This window comes from Schistocerca cancellata, chromosome 8 (assembly GCF_023864275.1).
Source record: "Schistocerca cancellata isolate TAMUIC-IGC-003103 chromosome 8, iqSchCanc2.1, whole genome shotgun sequence".
Lineage (NCBI taxonomy): Eukaryota > Metazoa > Arthropoda > Insecta > Orthoptera > Acrididae > Schistocerca > Schistocerca cancellata.
In genome coordinates this window covers 465,172,616-465,196,528 of record NC_064633.1, presented here as the reverse complement: position 1 = coordinate 465,196,528, position 23,913 = coordinate 465,172,616, and the positions used below count along the sequence as shown (strand labels likewise).

The window sequence follows — 23,913 nt, the reverse complement described above, 5'->3', positions numbered from 1 at the left end:
CTTCGGTAGCTCAGATGGTAGAGCACTTGCCCGCGAAAGGCAAAGGTCCCGAGTTCGAGTCTCGGTCGGGCCCACAGTTTTAATCTGCCAGGAAGTTTCATATCAGCGCACACTCCGCTGCAGAGTGAAAATCTCATTCTGGAACCTCTGGTCGTTTGTAAATGCTGATTGCAGCGCCAGAGTTAGTGTCTAGCCCCTAGTGGATGAGACAGGAACTGAAATTGAGAGTAACAAAGCAAAATTTGAAATGCAGAACTATGTTTTCAAATTTTCCTATACAAAAGAATACCTAGGAGAATTGCCTCAACTTAATCCTTATACCACTGAAAAGATGAATGAAATAAAATCAGTTTCAGTGGTGTTGAGAAATAGCTTAATTTGTGAAAACCGAACAAAGACCCAGGGATCAACGGAAACCCTTTCAGATTCTATACTGGATTTGTGGCTGAGTTAGCCTGGCTTCTAACTATAATCTACTATTGATCCCATGAATGAAAAACCATACTCAGCCCTTGAAAAAATGCGCAGGTCACACCCATCTTCAAAAGAGGTAGTAGAAGCGACATATTTCTTGATTTCCAAAAAGCATTAGACTCAGTGCCACACCTATACTTACTGTCAAAATTACGATCATATAGGGTATCAAGTGAAATTTGTGACTGGATTGAGGACCTTTTAGTAGAGAGGACACAATGTGCTACCTCAGATGGAGAGTCGTCATCAGATGTAGAACTACTATAATATCATGTAGCATTCTCTGTACACTAAATGAGTCAGTGGATCAATATAGAATGAATGAATGAATGAAAGTAACTTTGGGTGTGCCCCAGGGAAATGTATTGGGACCCTTGCTGTTCATTCTGTGTATTAATGACCTAGAAGGCAATATTAATAGTAAAATCAGGATTTTTGCAGATGATACAGTTATCTGTAATGAAATATTATCTGAGAGAAGCTGCATGAATATTCAGTCAGATCTTGATAAAATTTCAACGTGGTGCAGAGTTTGGCTACTTGCTCTAAATGTTCAGAAATGTAATAGTTTGCACTTCACAAAATGAAAAAAAGCATAGTATCCTATAATATCAATGAGTCACTGTTGGAATTGGCCAACTCACATACCAGGGTGTAACTCTTTGTACGGATATGAAACAGAATGATCACATAGGAACTGTCATGGGTAAAACAGATGGTAGACTTCAGTTGAGTGGTAGAATACTGGGGAAGTGCGATCAGTGTACAAAGGAGATTGCTTACAAATCAATAGTGCAACTGGTTCAGTTGCAGGGGATATTGAACGTATGCAGTGAAGGGCAACATGAGCAGTCACAGGTCTGTTTAATGAATGGGAGTGTGGCACAGACATACTGAAGAAACTGAACTGGAAGACTCTTGAAGATAGACATAAACTATCCTGAGAAAGTCTATTAACAAAGTTTCAAGAACAGGCTTTAAATGACTGCTCTAGAAGTATACTATAACCCTCTACATATTGCTCACATAGGGATCATAGGGGTCTATGGACCTCATGGTGGTTTGCAGAGTATAGATGAATATGTAGATGTAAATTAAAAATGACAAATACCAACAAATAACACAATCCATTAAAATAACAGACGATTTAGAAGAACTGGTATCAAGTCTCAAGAAACAAGTCAAGATTTAGCTCACTTGGACCCATGAATAAAACATACTTGATGGACTCCAGCACGTGACAAATTCTGTGAAGAAAGATACCAAGCTTGGTTAAAGTTTAGAACAAACAAAACGGAAGAAAATGCCATCAACCTCTAAAATGAAAGGAAAAAAAATTCACACACAAAACGTTACGAGAATTAAGAGAGGATTCATAAATACATAATAAACTCTATAGAAGATATTTATAGCAAAATATATTCCAGGAACTACTAAAAAATCTTTAGGAAACAACTACAGCAACATGAGCCCCTGAGGCTAAAACTGAAAGATGAAGATGGAAGAATGATACGCAAAAATAAAGAAAATGTTGAAATCATGGCAAAAGCATTTAATAAACTTTTGAACTGAAAATAACTCTTACAAAATGATCTAAATCCCCCAATTAAAACCAAACCTAACAAATTAGACACCCCCCCACCCCACTTCCCAAGTAGTAGAAAGAGTTCTCAATGTAAAAAAAAATTATAAGGCATCAGGGTTTTGTTGAAATTTGGAAATATTCAAGTGACACATTCAAGACCTCCTTACACAAGGCACTAACAAAAAACTGTACAACAGGACAAGGGTCATTGGAAGCATCAATTTCCACCTGTCTGGTTTTAAAAAACAATTGTAGGTTTTAGGATTTCGGTGGTGTTTTGTGAGTTATGTAGGAGTGTGCAGTTTGTGTGTGAGTGTGTGCGTGTGGGGAGGGGGAGGGGGAAGGAGGGAGGGAGGGGGAGGCTTTTTGGGTAGTAATTTTTATTTTGGTTTTACTCTATAGAAATTGTGATGTTTTGTCTTTTTTATAGATATGGTATTTTAGTTAGCTACATCAGTACCTCTGTCCGTATCAAAGCTACCAACCACTGGCAATACTACCACTTTGACAAATACCACCCATTCTATACCAAGAAATCCCTTCCATACTCCTTAGCCACCCATGGTCATTGCATCTGCAGTGACGAGCGGTCCCTCTTGAAGTATGCTGAGGGCCTCACTAAAGCCTTCACAAACCGCTATTATCCTCCCAACCTTCTACAAAAACAAATCTCCTGTGCCTTATCTTACCAATCTTCCACCCACTGTCTGGCCACAGAAGAGCATTCCCATTGTAACTCAGTACCACCCAGGACTGGAGCAATTGAACTGCATTCTCTGCCAGGGTTTTGACCACCTCTTGTCATGCCCTGAAATGAGAAATGTCCTGCCTACTATCCTTCCCACCTCTCTCACAGTGGTATTCCGCCGTCCCCCAAACCTACACAATATACTCATCCATCTCTACACAACTCCTGGTCCCAACCTCTTACCTCATGGCTCATATTCCTGTAATAGGCCTAGATGCAAGACGTGTCCTATACATCCTCCCGCCACCACCTATTCCAGTCCGGTCGCAAACATCACCTATCCCATCAAAGGCAGGGCTACCTGCAAAACCAGTCATGTGATATACAAGCTAAGCTGTAACAACTGTGCTGCTTTCTATGAGGGCATGACAACCAGCAAGCAGTCTGTCCACATTAATGGTCACCGACAAACTGTGGCCAAGAAACAAGTGGATCACCCCATTGCTGAACATGCTGCCAAACATGACAACCTTCATTTCAATGAAGCCTGTGCCATATGTATGCTTCCCACCAACACCAGCTTTTCTGAATTGCGCAGTTGGGAACTTTTCCTGCATATAACCTACATTCCTGTAACCCTCCTGGCCTCAACCTTCCTTAATCATTGTCCTCTCCCATCCAGCCCCTTTTCTGTTCCCATTCCAGTGCTACACAGCCCTCATTCCTCCATCGCACCCAGTCTTTTTACTTCTCTCCTTCTCCACTATCCCTCTCCCCACCTCTCCGCTGCCCACCGTCTAACCTCCTGACTGCACACAGCTACCCTATTCTCTTTCCACCTTGTCACTGTGCAATCCCCAACAGCATGTCACTGTCCGCCACCACTACCCTACTATCTGTCCCCCTCCCAGCCACAGCCTTCTCCTTACCCACCCAGTTGCCACTCCCATCATGCACTAGTGCTGCTGCTCGGATTGTGGCCTCTGTTGCCTGAGACTGCAGTCATGTGAGTGTGAGTTGCATTTGCGTGAGTGTGTATATGTGTGTTTGTCATCTAATTTCGATGAAGGCCTTACTGGCCAAAAGCATATTTGTGACAGTCTTTTTGTGGTGCCTATCTGCGACTCAGCATCTCAGCTATATGGTGACTGGCAACTTTCCTTTTCACAATGATGAATTTCAGTTGTGTTTTAATTGATCTAGTGAATATGTGGGTTTTTGAGTTGTTTTGGTTTTGGTGGTGTTTTGTGAGTTATGTATGAGCATGCAGCTTGTGGTTGTGGGTTTTTTTATTTGTGGTTTGCCAGTAGGCATCAAGAACTATATAGGTTAGGGGAAATGTTCGATTATACTTTTTGGAGTTGTAAGTGTTGGTTTTTTTGGTACTGAAGGCTTTGTTTCAGTTATATAGGCCAAGGGAAATGTCCAATTTAGTTTTTTGTAGTTGAGGGTGTTGGGTTTTTGGTGACAAGGGCTTTGTTCGAGCTATATTGGTCACAGGAAATATCCAGATTCACTTTTCAGAATTCCAGATGATTTTTTTTATTTTTATTTTTATTTTTTTAGTGTACAATTCCTGTTGGTTTTGTGGCTGTAGCATTATGTTGTAAGATGGGATTTTCTTGTGGATAATATCTGTTTTGGGATGGTGTAATGTTTTGTATCTCTTTATAGATCACCAGATGGAAGTCCACTAATATTTTTATAAAAACTTGAGACTTTACTAAATTTCTTTCTTAGTCCTCAGTGGAAGAAATATAGTATTGTGATTGGTGGTGACATCAATGCCGCATTTGATGTAAACAAAGATGTGCACACTGTAAATGAATTTAAAAACCTGTTACAACAATTCAACTTCATTTTTACGAACTGCAAACCCACAAGACAGTCCGCTTGTCTCGACAACATACTTACAAATGTCAATAGAGAGTTACTGTCTTCAGATGTAGCTGTCTTCGATTTCTCGGACCATGACTCAGTTTGGGTAAAAATAGGTACAGATAGGCCTAACATGGAGTATAAGGAGTTTAAAGAGCCTAAAATAGTCATCACAAGACCAATAACACAAGAAAAATTGTCTAATTTCATGGACTCACTCAGTATTTATGACTGGTCATATCTGTTTAACAATAATGCTCAGGGCTCTGCCAATACATTGTTTGATAGATTTTTTCATTATTTCTTAAATATATTCGAGACCAACTGCCCTCAATACAAATGTAAAGTTAACCCTAAAAGTAACAGTAATAGACATAGGGATAAGAATCCATGGTATACCGCTCAACTAGCCAATATGAAAAGAAGGTTGTTGTTGTATAGAGATTCTTACAGACTTCAGAAAACTGATATGGCTAAACAAAGGTACTCAAGAGCACAAAAGGAATATAAGTATGCTTTAAATGAGGCCAAAAAAACAACATAACATACTCAGCATTGAGTCATCAAAAAATAAATGCAGAAAAGCATGAACTATAATAAATTCAGTGGCCAAAAGCAAGCAGAAAGTTGAGGTAGTAATTTCAGCAGACAAATTTAATAACTAATGTATAAAACCTGTTAACCAAATTAGGGAAAGCATTGTGAGGCCACAAGAGACTGTTGCTGATCTCATTAAATACCATAATGTAGACTACACCTGGAACGATAAATTCCTTTTAACAGAGGTCACACCAGATGTTGTTTTAACTCTTGTAAATAACTTTAGACCCTCTGATAGTGAAGATATATATGGTATTTCTTGTAATATGTTAAAAAAGATAATTGGCTACATAGTATATCCTCTTACTAAATGTATAAATAGATGTCTAATTGAAGGAATATTCCCAGAAGTATTAAAATTATCTAGATTAGTGCCCATTTACAAGAAAGGAGACAAAAATTGCCCATCTAGCTATCGCCCAATACCCCTGACACCTATTTTATCTAAAGTTTTGGAATCCATCATCAACTCCCAGTTGTGTGATTATCTGACATGTAATAACATTATTACTGCGGTACAATTTGGCTTTAGGAAGGGCAAATCCACAGTCCATGCCATTGACTCCCTGATTAAAAAAGTGCTTAATGCTTATGAAGGAAAAAATTTTGCTCAGGCTACCTTTTGTGATCTTAGCAAAGCCTTCGATTCTGTGGAGCATATTTCACTCCTCAACAAACTAGTTTATTACGGAATCACAAACAGTGAAGTTGACAACATTTTTGAATCTTTCCTCAGCAACCGTAGACAAATTGTTTGTGTTGGTAAACAGAGACCACAGCTAGCTGAAGTTAAGTGCGGTGTGCCACAAGGCTCAGTATTAGGACCTCTGCTATTTATCCTAATGGCAAATGATCTACCATCCTACATAAATACTCACTCCATTCTCTATGCAGATGATACCACTTTTTTCAATATCAGCTCAGACATTGATATGCTCCAAACTGTGGCAAACGACACAATATCACAGGCATCAGTCTGGTTCCGAGCTAATGGGTTCCTGCTTAATGAGAGTAAAACTCAAAAGACTGTACTTAGTTTGAGAGATCCGCCAACAGAAGACTTCAAGAATAGTGTTAAGTTCTTAGGTATTGTTATAGATACTAAACTGACTTGGGAGCCACATATTAAATAGATTAGTGGAAGGCTGTCTAGAGTGGTGTATTTGTTAAAGAATTTAATAAACCATGTACCTGCGGCCTATGTAAGATCAGCCTACTTTGCTTTTTTTCAAAGTATTATATGTTATGGGCTTTTAATATGGGGCAATAGCTCACACCTTCAGGACATTTTGGTACTTCAGAAGAAAGTAATTCGAATTATCACAAACAGTGATAAACTGGCCCACTGCAAACCACTGTTTACCAACTTAAAAATATTAACTGTGATAAACATGTATATTTACACTGCCCTACTGCATATAAAGAGCAACTTATCAGAATACCAGCGTAGAAGAGATGTACACTCTCATGGAACCAGAAATAGTAGCAATCTTGACATACCTTACTACAGATTATCCAAGTCATTGAACAGCTACGAAGTGGTGGGTATGAAGATGTTTAATAATTTGCCACTAGAATGGGTAGAAGCTCCATTTGATTTATTTAAAGACAAATTGTTCAGTTGGTTAGCTGCAAATCCATACTACTCACGTCAGGAATTTTACGACTGTAAAATATCATAGTGGTACCAATTTGGAGAGTGCAGCATAATTCCTTTAACTGAATCAGTTATGATGCAATGTTTTCACATTATTTCATTTCAAATATTGTATTTTATGTAAAACCTATGTCACACATTGATCTTTAACCCATGTATATATGCTGTATAACTTGTATATATGTAACTTGACTTTGTCAATTGCTGTAATAGCTAAACGACAATAAAATTTCATTCATTCACTCATTCACTCATTCATTCATATATTTATAGTTGGAGTGAGAAGTTCAAGTGTTGTTTTTATTTTTGTTCACATTTGTTGGCATGTGTACATAGTGATGTCATCATCACCATTTTGTGCATGATGGAAGCAAGCATTTCTGCTACATTGATGACGTCATGGGTCAAAGCAAATGGGTGGAATCAGACACTTTCCTAATGGCAATAACAGTTCTCCAAACATTGGACCATGGCCATCACCCACCCACTACACAAGATTGGGGATAAGAGCAATCCAGACAACTACAGAGGAAACTCTCTCCTAGACTGCACATACAAGATTTTATCCAGGATCCTATATGGAAGAGTCAAGGAACAGCTATAACAGGAGTTTGGGGAATACCAGAGAGGTTTCGCACCATGGAGCCGTGTAGAGCAGATCATTAGTTTAAAATTGATTAGGACATACTACATGAAATGAAACAAACCTCTTGCAATAACATTTGTAGGTTTTAAGAAGGCACATGACTGTCTCCATAGACTTTTCAGTACTAAAAATGTTAAGGAATCTGGGACTACATCCAAATCTAATTACATTAGCAGGACTCACTCTAACCAATATCAAATCAAAAGCAAAGTTTAGAGGAGAAATTTCTGAACAGGCGTAAGATGAGGTGACTATCTATCACCATTGCTGTTCAACTGTGGCCTGGAGTATATAATGAGAGAATGGTAGAAGGATAATCCAAAGAACATAAGAACGGGAAGTGCTAAAAATGATATAAGTTTGAACAGCTTGGGATTTGCCGGTGATTTTGCTCTCCTAGCCAACAACATTAAAGAAACCAGGCAACAAGTTAAATCACTACAAGAAATAGCACAGAAAATTGGCCTCAGAATATCATTTGAAAAAATAGAGATTATGCTAACTGACCCATCACTTGCAAAGAAAATTACAATAGATGAACAAGAAAACAAAACTGTTGATTAATGTAAATATTTAGATGAAATGGTAACTTACAATCTAAATGAGAAACCACCACAGCAAAACAGAATAAAAAACTGAATAAAGCAAATTAAATTACCAAAAACACATACAACAAAAGCAGCATGTCCACAAATCCAAAATTAAAACATTATGGAACAGTTGCATAAGCAGGAATAACTTATGCAGCTGAAACCATCTTCAAAACAACTTGTGGTGTCAATAGGTCATATCGACCATAGACAACTTTAATCTTTGGGACTCAGGTCACTCATCCGAGCCGCCATGTTAATTCAGTCTGTGTTTATACCTTGGACTTTGTGCATGTGTATGATAATTGTTGAAATATATGTGTGTGTGTGCAGATATTAGGGGGACAGTTTATTCCATATACTGCTACTTGTATCCTGTTCCCATACTGGTGACCCCGAAGTTTCTAAATCTTCCATGACTTCTGCGCCGGATGTTGTAAATCAACAGGTTATGCGCATGCTGCCATGGCCACCTCACTCAATGATTTGTTCGAAGATTTGGAAGCCCAGCTACGACCGCCTGGCCCCTTCAATCCTTTGCCAATGGCTGGCTCTCCATTACTCCATAGTGATTCACGATCTCCAACCATGTTAATCTCAAATTTTGTTGTTCTACAACAGTCGAGTGCTACACCATTAACTCAAACAATAGACTCGGGTTTCATCTCGCTGGCCTGTGTTCGCCAACATGTGAAGTGTGAAGTGGATAATTTTCGGAACTGTGTACCTACCGATCGATCATAAAATGTTCGAAGCAATCTGTATTTGCACACGTACTTTGACTCTAAACGGGCTGCAACAACAGTTACTGTCATGCCATGTGCAATGCCGCCATTTGTGCAAAACACACCCGGCCACTATCAATTGCGACCTGTTCCGATTTTGCCTCATTAGCAGACTAATGATGGACATTTTCATGTACGAAATTCTCCTTGCACACCCCCCAGACCTGTTGCTCAACTTTTCGACCACGTGGGTTCGAGTACATCTTTTGGCGTTTCGCCTTCCAGGGGCGTCTTACCACACCACTTTGATCTTCCGCAAGTGTTTTCAATGTGCACGCACAACTCACACTTTTGTCACACAAGTTACCAACCCACCCACTTCTACCCCCCCCCCCCCCTCCCTCCTCCCCCACTCGCACGGGGACCTGGCCCAGTTCCGACCGCTTAGCTGCTCGCCTCTGCCACAGCTCCGCCTGTGTCTGCCGCGCCTGGCTTCCGCATTATTTCTGAGGTGGGCAAATTCAAATCAGTACCTGTAACCTACAGTCCAGTTTATCGGACCCTTATAGATATCGCCCAACTGCTCGTTCCCACAGAACCGACCGTGCCAGCCGTGTCATGTTTTCATGACATGTCAAGGACAATGCAATCCACCATTGCTACAGATGTTCTTGCCAGTAAAACATCCATGCCTACTGTGCCATCCTGCTGTACGGCCTTTCCTGACACGGACCAGCCGGTTTTCCAAGGGACACGGAAGCCGCCTTCATCCCCTTCCCCAGGTCGTCTGTTGAAGCTGCTACCTTTATACGAAGATAACCCTGTATCATGGTTTGTGCTGGTCGAAGATCTGCGCAAACTTGGCAGTGTTTCATTGACTCCATCTTATGACAGTTTGAGTTTTGCTTCGCACATCTGGATGACATACTCATTTTGAGCAAGTCAGCTGAGGAACATGAAAATCATTTATCCATGGTCCTTCAGGCCTCGAACTCCAATGGCGTCGAGGTCAACAAAGAAAAATTCCAGTTACGTCAGTCTTCTGTCACTTTCTGGGGTTACATCATCTCCACCTACGGAATACAGCCTCCCAAATCTCGCGTGCACACCATCACTTCACTGCTGCCCCCGGCTACTTACAAAGAACTCTGACATTCCCTGGGCACAATAAATTACTACCATCATAAACTGCTTTCTGTCACCATTGTGCAGGCCCCACTGACAGACTCACTGTCTGTCAGGTAAACAGACTTCAAGACTAAAACCCATTCGCTGTCTGCACCTATGCTGGAGGCTTTCAATGTATTAAAGACTTCTTTAGCTTATGCAGTGACACTTGCCCACCCCAACCCCTCAGCCAAGCTGTTTATCACTACGAATGCTAGTGACATTGCAGTGGGAGCAGTACTACAACAACACAAGGCAGATACGGTTTCATCTCTTCATTTCTTCTCTAAAAGACTATTAGCAACTCAGAAGAAATACTCTGCTTTCAATAACTCCTTGTGGCCTACGAGGCTGTCAAACACTTCCGCCCTGAAATGGAGGGTCGCTCGTTCATCATCACAAACCACTCGCAGACGCTTACTGCAACCACCCCGAGTACCCACCCCCTCAGCATTTCCATCACTTTGATCTAGTCTCCCAATTCACAACTGACGTTTGCTACGTCAAAGGCACAGACAACATTGCCGCAGATTTTTTTTCGTGGATCAATACTATTTCACGCATCATTGACTTATCACCCTGGCCACCCTATGAGCCTCTGATGAGGAATCTCAGACCCTCAAACATCCCTTGTGTTTACTAAAGCTAAATTCTCCAGCGTTGTGGATGAGGTGTGGTGCGACTCTTCTACCGGTACCTTACGCCCATTACTTCCATCCTCCCTGCGCCGGCAGGCCTTCAATGCTCTGCATAACCTCATGCACCCTGGCGTCTGTGCCACTACATGGCTCGTCTCCAAGTGTTTCGTTTGGAAAAATATAAGATGGGACTGTCAGACCTGAGCACGCAGCTGCATCCCCTGCCAATGCAACAAAATCAACTGCCACACCACCTCACCATTGGGCAAGTTCGACATCCCTCCGGCACGATTTCATCATATACATATTGATCTTATTGATCCTCTTCCACCGTTGGAGTGCCACAGATACATTCTATCCACAATTGACCGCACGTCCCGCTGGGTAGAGGCAGTCCCCTTACCTGACATCACTGCCAAGACCATGGCCAAAGGTTTTATCTCCTCATGGATTGCTAGGTTCGGTTGTCCAATCACCATCACCACCGACCAGGGTCGGCAGTTTCAGTCTTACCTGTTCACCGTTTTATGTAACATCTGTGGCATAAAGAAAATTCACACCACAGCATACCACCCACAAAGCAACGGGTTAATGGAACTGTGGCATTGCACTCTAAAAATGGTGCTCAGGTGACACGACTGCCCTTGGTCCACGGGTACTGCTCGGCTTCCATTCAACTTTCAAGTCCGACTTACAGGGAACTATCTCAGAAGTTGTTTTTGCGGAGAACCCCGTCCTACCAAGGGAACTCATTCAGCCTCAAGTACCTGAATACTTCCCCCCCCTCCCCGGATTTAATAAGCTGCATGTGCACCCACTTCAAACATGCATGCCTGCACCCACCTATCAGCCACTCCCCGCTGGACACTTACGTGCCAACCGCTCTCAACACTTGCTCCCATGTAATGCTGAGAGACAATTTGGTCCAACAGCCTCTGCAACCTACTTATCTCGGCCCCTTTAAATTCCTGGGGTGGGGTGATACAACTTTCGACATCATCATCAAAGACAGTCCGCAAACTGTTTCATTACTCCGACTCAAACCAGCAAACCAGCATTCGTGGATCCCGATGTCCCTCTACTGGCTCAGTCTGATTCTCCTAATGACTCTCCCACCAGTCTACCTCCCGCCGTGGAGTCCGAGAATATTTCTCCTCAGGCCATCACACCATTTTGTTCACCCGAAGCCTCCCTGTCACCTTTCGCGGGTTTCTCAGACATGTCACCCTCCACCCTGTGTGCGGGTTTCGCTGCTACCTCATTGACTACGGAGACACCCTGTCCCATAGTCACCCTGCTCTGCAATGCTTCCCCATACCACATGGACGACATTTCAATCATCACTCTTGATGACCGGGTTCTCATTCTACTCACAGACACCGCGGCCCTGCCACCCAACGACCAGTTAAACGTCAGTGTTGTGTATAGACTCACCGTCCTTGTGAGTGTAACCCAATGACAATTTGTGCCTTCATGTTGCTGGATGGCTCGATTAGCATCCGGGCTTGCCACACCTATACCCCACCATCCGCCGTTCAACCCACCTGCTTTCGGGCTGGTCGCCTTATCGTCCATCCTCGCTGGCTCAACGACTTCCAGGTGGACCTGCCTCCCATCACTCCACCTCCGCACCCCCCCCTGGTCGGGGTGGAGGTCCCGGTCATGCGTCTACTAGCTTGTATGACCACCAACAGCGTCAATGCCCACATGGTCTTTCCTCAAGACTCACATGCAGTACTCCATACTGTGGGGTGGGGAGGGGGGGGAGGGGCTGTAGGGCTTTGATAGGGCATATCGACCACAGAAAACTTTAATGTTTGGGACTCAGGTCGCTCATCCGAGCTGCCATGTTAACCTTGTACTGTGTGCATGTGTATGATAATTGTCGAAATATATGTATGTGCAGATATTAGTGGGGACAGTTTATTCCATATACCACTATTCGTATCCTGTTCCCATAGACTAAAATAACAGAAATTGACAAAACACCAAAGATAAAAAGAATAATAACTAGGGCATGCATAAATAAACAATAGCAAGTAAATGGGCATTGGAGACCGACTTTCAATGAAACAATATACAAGAAAATAGAACCAGTAGTCAGCATGATCAAGAAGAAACATATCTCATTATTTGGACATTTGATGACAACACCAGAAAAGAGAATTAGTAAGGGAACAATAGAAAATTGTGGAGTAGTAATAGAAACATTAAATGGATCACATAAATTCAGTTAGATTTTTATTTACACTTCAAGTTCCGTAGGACGAAATTGAGGAGCAAATCTCCAAGGTCATGGAATGTGTCAGTACATGAAATTACAGTGTAAAAGTAATAACAGATAAAATGTGTATGAGCCCAAAAAACGTCAAACCATAAGTTTAAGTAAAAGCAATCAACAACACAACATAAGAATCAGCTTAATTTTTCAAGCAACTCCTCAACAGAATAGAACAAGTGACCCATGAGGAAACTCTTCAGCTTTGCTTTGGAAGTACGTGGATTGCTGCTAAGATTTTTGAATTCTTGTGGTAGCTTATTGAAAATGGATGTAGCAGTATACTGCACAGCTTTCTGCACAAGAGTTAAGGAAGTCCAATCCAAATGCAGGTTTGATTTCTGCTGAGTATTAACTGAGTGAAAGCAGCTTATGCTTGGGAATAAGCTGATATTGTTAACAAGAAATGACAGTAAAGAATATATGTATTGAGGGGCCAATGTCAAAATACCCAGACTAGTGAACAGGGTCAACAAGAGGTTCGTGAACTTAAGACACTTATTGTCTGAACTGCCCATTTCTGAGCCAAAAATATCGTATTAGGATGGGAAGAGTTACCCCAAAATATAATACCATATGATATAAGTGAATGAAAATAAGCAAAGTAGAATAATTTTCGTGTTGAATGATCACTTATGGCAGATACTATTCAAATAGTAAAAATGGCAGCATTAATTCTTTGAACAAGATCCTGAACATGGGCTTTCACAACTGTTTAATGTCTATCTGAACACCTAGAAATTAGAACTGTTCAGTTTCACTAATCATACGTCCATTCTGTGAAATTAAAACCTCAGGTTTTGTTGAATTATGTGTTAGAAACTGTAAAAACTGAGTCTTAATGTGATTTAGCATTAGTTTATTTTCTACAAGCTGTGAACTTATGTAACAAACTACACTATATGAAATGGAGCCAATTTACAATTACAGAAAATGAGTTAAAAAACAAATCAGAGAAAACCAGAAAACTGCAAGAGATTCAAACTAGGCTACAAACAAAGATCAATAAAAGTGCTACAGGAAGAGTGATCTCAGATGAAGAAAGAAAATATCTAAACGAATGAATGCTTATTGCACACAAAAAAGCAAAACATCCTTAATATTAGAAATTATAAGAATCCCTGTATAACCACTACACTACTGAATTGTCTTATTAAATTACTGTTGAACTGTGTTGTGTAACTGAATAAATATAAAACACACAACTAGCTTGCATTCTAGCTACATCCATCATAAGCTGTTCATACACCAAATAAGATGTTTTCCTTAAAAATCACGATCTGCAAATGTATACATAATCAAATCTGGCAGTACATCACATTAATCGCAGTTCCAAGGCACTCAGAGAGAGGAGACTTTGGGATGTGGAAAGCAGCTCGGAAAGTGTATTTTATTTAAGTGTACCACCATATAATATAATGAGATTAGACTAATTACAACATGGACAGAGGCATTTGTGCAGTCATTCTTTCCACACTCAATGTGTGACTGGAGCAGGAAGATACCCCAACATGTAGTACCATGGTAAGTAGGCTACGATTTACTATTCACTTCACAGTGGTTTGTGGACTACATACGTAATGCCAAACTATATAAAAGAACAAAGCACTAATATTAATTATTATTAATATGGTAAAGAAAGTTCTGCCAGTTGCAGTTGCCAAGAACAATATTCGCTTTACTCTTTGCCCACAAGCTTCCATCCAGTATTGCTCACTTCTGTTTCAGGTATATTTTTCTGGCAGTTCCATTTGTATGTTAAAATATGGGTTGGTTCACTAACAAAGAGTTGCTGAAGTTGCAGATGCAAAGTACAATGACGTGGTTCGCATCAGTATGTAACAGGTCAGCATAACACTATTCTGCCACTCTTACACGGCGTTCAGTGACCCTCCCATGAAATGTAATTCCAAGTCTGCCTATACTGCTGCAAGAGTCTAGCAGGTACAAAAAAGATACAGTGATGTATGATATCGAATTGATATTCTGCTGGTTGCTCAAAAATTCTTGTTTTGCTCAAGATTCACTAATGTCATCCTGACACTGAGTGCTTGTATAATGCTCATATAAATTTTTCCTCTTGTAAAAATCACGAAAAGAGAGGAAGTCTAGGGTATAAAGATATAGTTTGCTTTGGTTATTGCTGATAGCTTTATTAATTTGATCATCAGTTAAATAATCGTGAGAGGCAGTTATTAAACTCGTCCCACGATATAAACGTAAATCTGTCACTGCACCGGCAGCCTGGGGAACGAAAACATATGTTTTTTGGAATGCCCGAGCACTTCGCTCAAAGCGCTCAACTGTCAAACTGATCTTCAGTTAATTTCACGCCGAATAACAGGGTATATGTACTTTAAAACGATAAAGATAGCACTCTCGTCGATAAAAAAATCCGAATTTAACGAATATAGCTTAATGCGCTCCAATTTAAAACGATAAAACACGATGCTTAAATGTTTTGTTGCAGTAAAGGCAATCCTCGCCTATCTTGTGTTTACTACACTTTGCAGACGTCTCACATCGCTACTATCGACAATCGACTTGCACACTTGTAAAATATATCGACATATGAAGGATCGAATGTTATGGCTGCTGTGTGAGATACTGGTATAGTAGCAAAATATGGAAGTGAAGATGGGTGATAAGGTAGTTTGTTGTTTCTTATTTTTTGTGACTTTATTTGAAATGACTCCAAATTACAAAACGTCAGCCCAAGGGAGCAGCCATGGTGAGAAATTATGTATACTGACACATCCATTTATTTATATTTATATGTTGTCATGTTGAATAAGTGTTTAGTCAAAAAACATGTTAGACCAGAATTTAGTTGTGATACATTAAAAGTTAAAATTTGTTCAGTCTGTAATACAGGTGCATCCATTTTCAGCATTCGTCCAAGGAAATAACGACATGCGCTATCTGACAGATGGGATACCCGTAACAATGCACAAGGTATGAAACTACGTCTTGGTGTTAGATTTGTGTTCATTTTCGTACACCGACGAAAGTGTATGTGAAACAGTGTGTTTTCCTTCTTCTTGTAGTAACGGTTGATTGCTTTAAGTGATAGACCTACCGTGTAACTCGTAAGCGCGAACAGGTTGTCATGTATGCATATGAAGTTTGGTGAAGTGGTTTGCGGTACCAGATTGTCGCACTTCGCAGGAGAAAGCCCAGAAACGCCGTCGGGCAATTCAGCAGTACGGACAGTTTACCATACAAGTTGCTTTAAGTAAGAATATCGTGTGTATAGGCCTACTTCAATACAAAACAATATAAAACGCTGTTGTGTGTTCCACTACTTCCAAAATGTCTGTCTCAGTGGATGGAACGTCACTTTTTCTGTTGAATCTGTGCGAAATATGATGAACACAATAACAAAGATTATTTTTATGTGGAATTGTTTCTCTATATGTTGGTGCTAGTTTCTAAAACATAGAATCAGCAGTATAAATGCAAATTGTAGGTATGTCCTTTTATTAGGAATTACATTAATTGCTTTTGGAATGTAAGGCTGCGGGTTTTAAATCTTGGATATTATTGTTGTGAACACTGAGGAAAGTTTGAGCCCTCTGCATGCTGAGATTCACAGCCGAAGGAAGATGACACTGTAATTTATTTTAATCATCTCACATTCACACTTGTTACAGTATGTAGGTTATGTGGGCAGTTTATTCGTGTACTGAGGCTATGTGAATAGTTTTCTCATTGTTCAATATGGGCATCTGTCACTTACAGTTGATTAGAATGGATACCCCCTTATATGAGAAGTGGTAAAAAAAAGTCCAAGTGTTGCCAATCTATGAGCAGTAACTAAGCACCATCGTGACTGCAGCTGACCTTTATCTAGACTTTGGCCAAGAGAAAGTGCATATCTAAATATTGCACATCTTGGAGAAAGCTGATTTTTGGTAATTTTTCATACATCTTTTGCATTAGTTCTTGGACTGTTCTGTCTGTATTTATGTGGCTGAGTTATTTCTGGCCTCCAACCTTTAGTTTAGTGTGTTGCCTAGATAACGATATAAAAGCATGTATGACTAAAGATATATCGTTGCTTGTTGTGGAGTCTTTTTCTCCCTCCACCCCCACCCCATTGAAAGGATGAAAAAGTACAATGGCATGTTTTTCTTAATAATTTATCATGGACTGTTTGCCTCGATAGCTTTAGTCTATTCACCATTTCTGTAGGTCTATATCGTGGCTAAGTGTTCATGTAATGCACCTTTCCTAAAGCTGTGTGGGGCTTTATTGCAGCTAGGTTTATAACTATATACAAGTTAGTGCTTTATATTTTGAGTGTTATAAGGGAAGTGAATTCCAGAACTTTAAACAATTTAGATAAAAGAATTTGTGACTAATTTTTATGCTCTTTTGTCTTAACTACAAATTCTTGTGAATTGTGAAATCCTTATCTCATAACAACTTTGTACTAATCATTTGATTAAGGTACAAAAATGTTGTAATGTAATTCATTTATACAAAATTATAGATATTGTTGGTAGATGCAGGTGACTGCTGATATTTTGCAGTTTGATCCACAGCTATTAGGATGGGGTGTGTATCTTTGGTGGTGACACAAAGCTCCCTAGAGGCCTTTTTGAACTCTTAGCATAGTGTTCATGGAAGGTTCTCACTTGTAGAGTTGAATAGCACATGTTCTTTGACTGTTGCATGAACCAAAAAGTTATGAGTTGTGATTGGTCAATCTGAGAAAAGGTGGACTGTTTCTTCTTTGCTTCATGAACTATGTTTTTAGTGATGTCTCTTGAGCTGTCATGATTGGTCAAAATCCTTATTTTCAAGCAGAATGTTGGCCAGTTCACAATCTTCTGAATAACTAGCATGGTAAATTCTCCATTAGTTGAAAATTTGAAGGAGAAGACAATTACAGCGTGGTGATTTTCTGGAAATTCTCAGTGAATTACATTTTCACTGGAAAATCAGGGAATTTTAGGAATTTTGTAAAATCTCATTGAATTCTGTGTTTTTAATTTAATATTGAAGTTTAATTTTATTGAGTTTTATAAATCACAAATTTTAAACTACTTACTATTTCAAGGTGTGTTAATTATTTGAATATTAGCCTACATAAATTGTTGATATTTAAAAACTGTGGTTAAACTGCAGTCTAAAGAAAAGAAAAGTTGTTATTGTGAGATGCTCTAGCCACACCCCCCCCTACTTACCATTAATTTTCAGGAGCTTCTCGTGACATCATCTTCTTCTCCGCACCTGGAGTTCTCAGGTTTTTTTAGTAACCACCCTACAATTGGAAAGTGATTAAGTCACAAACATGCTTTGTGCATGTTTCATTGACATAAAGAGATGAAGGCTTGGCTACACACTGCAAAATGTATGTGGAGTACTTTCATTTCATAAGCGATACTTTAACGTGTTTTCAGTGTTGAAGTATACCTGGTGAATAAGTTTAAACTTGCATCCCAAATATTGTGGAGATGGAAAGAGCTATTGATGTGCAGTTTTCACGGTATGAATTGCTAGACAAGGACTCATATTGTTAGCCAATACAGAGACTGTAATAACACTTAGAAAGTGTATTTTTTGTGCAAGCATACACTTTTTTTAATGAACAATGCCTGTTGACATTAACAAACTAAAGGGAGGATAAATTACAGTGTAAGTGGTGTTTGTTGCAGGATTCTAGTGTGAGTTGTTTACGGGATATTGTATTTTGAAAAGTTTTCACACTGACACTTGTAAAACACCTGTGGTGACACACACTAAAGGACAACCGAACTGCATAAACTAGTTACGTGGATTCTGACCAGTAATGAAACAACTGACCATCACAGGTTGTATTCAGGCTGAGCACTGGCAGTTGGATTACACGCTTCCAATTAGTTGGTATGTCCTTAGAGACAACGACTCTCAGCTTTCCCCACAGAAAAACTCTACAGCTGTCAAATATGGGGAACAGGATCACCAAGGCACAGGATTGTCAGCAGACCAATAGAGTATGATTCGGTGGTTTTACCTGGCCTGACAGTTAAATGTGGCTTCATCAATAAACAAGATACATGATACATCTGGAATATTCTGTCTTAATGCTCATGTATAGAAGGTAACATGATTCTCATAATTGTTTCCGTGTAGCTCTTGATGAAGAGATGCAATTGAGATGGAACCTACATTGATGGCAAATGCGTAGGATACTTACCTGTCTCATGCCACTTCCTCATGTGATTGCATGAGAGCTAATGTGCAGATCAATTATAGCAGCAGCAAGAACATTAATTTCCCTTTCTTCTGCCATCACTTGTTTTCTACTGTTACATTGGCTAGGTGTTACACTACCACTTTCACATAACTGGTTGAATAGGTTGATAAATAATTGCTGGGGTGGTTGATATCTGTTGGGATATCTTGCTGCATACACTGTACAAGAATGAATTGAAGTGTTCCTACTCTCTCCATGCATCATGAGCATCTCGGCTTTTTCTACATTGGCAAATCCCATTGTCCACTTATGACCTGATAGTTGGACTGTCACACAGTAACTGATGACCAAGTCACAGTACACTCAAGGAACACACAAGCACACTGTAAACAAGTATAACAACCTCACACCTAGCCACTATGCAGGTTGCATGCCATAAACAAGTTTCAGCGTGAAAATTTTTCAAAATATTATATCTTGTAAATGACTTGCACTAGATTCTAGCAACAAACACCACAGACATTCTAATTTACCTACTTTTAGTTTGTTGACGTTAACAGGCATTGTTCCATTATTTGCACAAGAAATATGCTTTCTAAGTATTATTGCTATCTGTTTATTGGATAACAATATGAGCCCCTGACTACCACTCCATTCTATGAAAACCACATATGAGTAGCACTTTCCATTTCTGCAGTGTTTGCTGTGCAAGTTTTAAGTGATTCTCCCCATATAGAAATGTCACTGATCAGTGACTTAATTTGTTGTCCTCTGTAAGACTGGACTGCATATAGGTTGTAAGGAAGCTGGGGCTAAAGTCTAGATTGTGGCCAGCACCAGTCACAGCAGTATTTCTCTACTGCTCGTAGATTGTTGGTGCATCTGTTTTGCCTAGCTATTGTGATAGTAGTTTTGTGTAACCAGTGAAAGGTGAGAAAATTGGCAGTGTATTTCTGCCACCAAAATTGAAGCTGTTCTCTTCATTGTTTTAATATTTCCACTCAAAACTTGAGATTGTTTTAATGAAGGTTGTGTTGACAGACTGATCTGCAGTATAGCCTGAGGTAATTTGGAAGATAATGATTTAGTTGAGAGTTAGTGAAGGAAAGAAGTATGACAATACTCCTTCATATCTTTTTATATAACACATTATCTTCTTGCTGCTTCCTCTGGCTGTGTAGAACTAGGAGCGGACACACCTTTCATTTTTATAATATCTCACTGTGAGCACTGATTATTGCTGCACGAAACACGTTACATATGGCACTGGCCCTATTGTGGACTTCTATTGGAAGACATGGTTAATTGCTCACTAAATTGGTCATATCATGGGAGGTGATGTCAGTATTTGGTGGAAGATATATTTTTCAGAGAATTAATTTTGTGTGAAATTGACACATGGATGTTCAACAGCTTTCAGGGTAGTGTTGGACTGAACTTTTTCACTGAAAACTTCTTTATGTATTAGTACGTTGGCTCCTTTTCTCTGAAAACATCTTTATGTATCATCATGTTGACTCCTTTTAATTCTCTGTTGGCATTACATAGTTTTTACAATGTGGAAGATATATTGATATTCTGAAAATTGTCTCTCATGTACTGCAATGAAAATCACAGGATAATTTGTAAGCAGTTGTTAGATCTTGCCTGAGAGACCATTACATCCTTTAAGAGTTTCAGTGCGGCAGGCATTTTCTGAGATCAGGTTGATCTATCTCACAAGGGGAAGGCCTCAGACATGGCCAACCGATTCGGCTCAGATTTGGCAGGTCGCTTGCGTACAACCTAAAACAAAGGAATCTAAGATATTTTGGGTCAATACACGCGTGTTTTTGAGAAAATCACCCCTAAAGGTTATGACGAGCAATCGACACAAAATTGGCGAGATCGATAGATAATTGTAAATAGAGCATTTTTCATCATCAGGTATGGGGTCCGAAAAAGCATATTTTTCCAGAAATCGAGGTAAGAAATTTTTGCAACTGCCGCTTCTGTACCCACATGGTACACGCTGTTCACTGACAGCACCGATAACGAAACGGCCAAGGTAACTGGCTGGGAATCGAAGAACTCGGGATAGAATCTCGAAGAAACATAGTGGATGTTCTTCTTTCCATTTTTATTTTTCCGTATCTCAATTGGTAGGGATAGGAGGGTTAATAAGGTAAGTATCAATAAGGAATGATGATAATAAGGTAGGCAAATAAATTTCTCCAACCTCTTGGGATAGTAAACAACTAAAATGTTACTCCAGGTCACTTTACAATGGCTCTTCCAGTCACTGTTACATGTCCCCACTTTTCTTTGAACAACTAGATGGATGGTACTTGTCATATAAACATTAGATACAAATATACTTGTGGCACCAAGAACACATAATGAATGCAATCTTTCAACAGCTACACTGTTCCTTCCGAAGAGTCGGCGGAAAAGGAACTTGGTTTACATTTAAAAATATGTCTTTTTCAGGAATTAATTTTGATGCACACCATGCATGCGATATCGTTGCCTGAAAAATCGGTGCTGAAAGTTGGTTATGAATTATGCTGTGAATAGTTCTTGCATCCGTGCGGTAGTGCCATCCCCGCTGGGTTTCCAGAAGCACACTGCAACTCTGAAGCCTGGAAATAAAGTTTTTAACCTGGCGATAGAAATAAACGTCACAGAGCTGGCACACAGGTATGCAGTTTGGCAGTATTACTTTTACTGTGCATGTCGGCTGATCCTCGTCATATGTTATTTACGGAAGAACATTGTATTCATTCAAAAACATATTTCAGTCGGCGCATTAGCGATGGAAAAATCACTACATCTATCCGAGAGGTTCGTGGCAGCCTAATGACGGAAAACAACTCTTTCACATTGGCTTCTATAAGGCTCGTGCTGGACACCTTCACTCTTGCAGGTTGACAACTATGATATGACGAAGAGGCAACAGGGACAACAAAACTCTCCCACATGTATTCTGTCAAGTGCCCGCTGTAAACAAGCGTCGCGCGGTTGGCTATCTGTAATCCCTCGTGAGGAATTCGTAGCACTCTTACTCGGAGTTGTTTTCATATGACACGGCTTAAAAGTTTAATACTTTACTAACTCATGATGTTTGGGAAATTAGTTTGCCTACCTTATTATTAACATTCCTTATTGATTTACTTACCTTATTAACCCCCCTATCCCTATCAACTGAGATATGGAAAAATATAAATGGAAAGAATAACATCCGCTAGGTTACTACGAGATTCGAACCCGGGTTTTCTGATTCCCAGCCAGTTACCTTGGCCGTTGTGCTACGGGCCCTGTCGGCGAAAAGCGTGTACCATGTCGGTACAGAAAAGGCAGTTGTAAAAGTTTCTTACATAGGTTTCTGGAAAATTTTGCGTTTGCGGACCCCATACCTGATGATGAAAAATGGCCTATTTACAATTATCTATCGATCCCTCCAATTTTGAGTCGATTGCTCGTCATAACCTTTAGGGGTGATTTTCTCAAAATTGCGTGTGTTGACCCAAAATATCTTGGATTCCTTCGTTTTAGGTTGTACTCAAGCGACCTGCCAAATTTGAGCCGAATTGGTTGGCCATGTCTGAGGCCTTCCCCTTGTCAGTGCTGGGGTGAATTTATATATCCATCTATCTTTTTCTGCTTAAGTGGAGAGCCTGCAGTGGTTAACTGAGGGTCTGTAAGATTTTCTAGTGGTGTTTGACAGTCTTACTATGGAGATATTATGGTTTTTATTTTGTTTGGAGGCTTAGTGGATTTTTTAATAATTGCTGTCATAGCTTTTTTGTTGTTTTTCATTGAAGGAGGCTACAGCCTTTTGCAGGGATGGAAATTTGCATGTACACTTGCAGAGTGGGTTGCTGGTGCTGGATTTGGTGTAATAAGTCTTTGTAGAAGAATTGGTACAAGATACAGTTTTGTTAATGATCGAATGAAACAATTTTGGGAATATAGGTGGCTTTACGGCTTTATACGCCATTTAGACCTCTGCTTGGGGGATTCATGTTATTTTCAGTTCTTGTGTAGTTTGCCCTTCCATATAGGTCAGACAGTCTGTATTCCACACAAGAGGGTGTGATGCTTTTCAACAGTTTGTACAGGCAGCTAACATTGTACATTTTACATTTTATACCAGTTTCATGGGTGGCCTTGTAACGCCTACGCTCGGGCGTACGTTAACTCTTTAAAGCCTGTACTATGGTAAGTTGACGGGCTTCACCTTATAAGAAAGGATTTTAGTAAATATGTTGACCGCGTGTACCTGAATGGAGGTAAAATCAGACTTACACCCACTCAGTAACAACAATGATACGTCAAGCAAGTCTAAAGTGCAACTACACGGTACAAGTGGATGTACGTACAAGTATAACAACACGTAGTAATACTGCATTATATGGTAAATTTTAGAACCATAAAAATCTACTGAACTAATATTTTCCCTTTCTGTATTAATTTGGACAAGCTATAAATACACAACATTACACTATAATGATTACTACAAACTGCGTTTTGTCTATTGATCCGACTGAAATCGGGCATAGGTTACCCTAGAAATAGCACTTTTGAAACACACATACAATGTCAATTTTAAGAAGGGTATAACACTGATAAATTTAGGTTTTATATTGACTTTAACTTTGCTGGTCAAATCAGTTCAGTACACTTCAGAATTCAAATGAATAGAAAAGAAAAAAAGGGGGGGGGGGACCCTGAAACTATTATGATCACTGTAGTGAAAGTTTGATTATTGAGAGCATTAAGCATTCAAGATTTTCAAAATATGATTTACCACTCTTTTTGTCT

At 39.8% G+C, this 23,913-nt stretch overlaps 1 protein-coding gene across 5 annotated transcripts in view; it reads left to right on the top strand.

Moving 5' to 3' along the window:
* The first annotated feature begins 15,522 nt into the window (after window positions 1–15,522).
* Window positions 15,523–23,913, top strand: part of LOC126095349 (transmembrane protein 131) — a 345,609-nt gene continuing 337,218 nt past the window's right edge. For 4 of the 5 annotated variants that reach the window (XR_007521958.1, XM_049910154.1, XM_049910155.1 and 1 more), the window contains exons 1-2: window positions 15,523–15,657; window positions 15,817–15,881. Coding sequence is in view for 4 of the 5 variants with exons in the window: in XM_049910154.1 (XP_049766111.1) it covers window positions 15,552–15,657; window positions 15,817–15,881 (171 nt within the window). In the remaining variant the exon portion in view is untranslated. The remainder of the gene's footprint in view (window positions 15,658–15,816; window positions 15,882–23,913) is intronic. The other variant, XM_049910156.1, reaches the window with a different exon arrangement.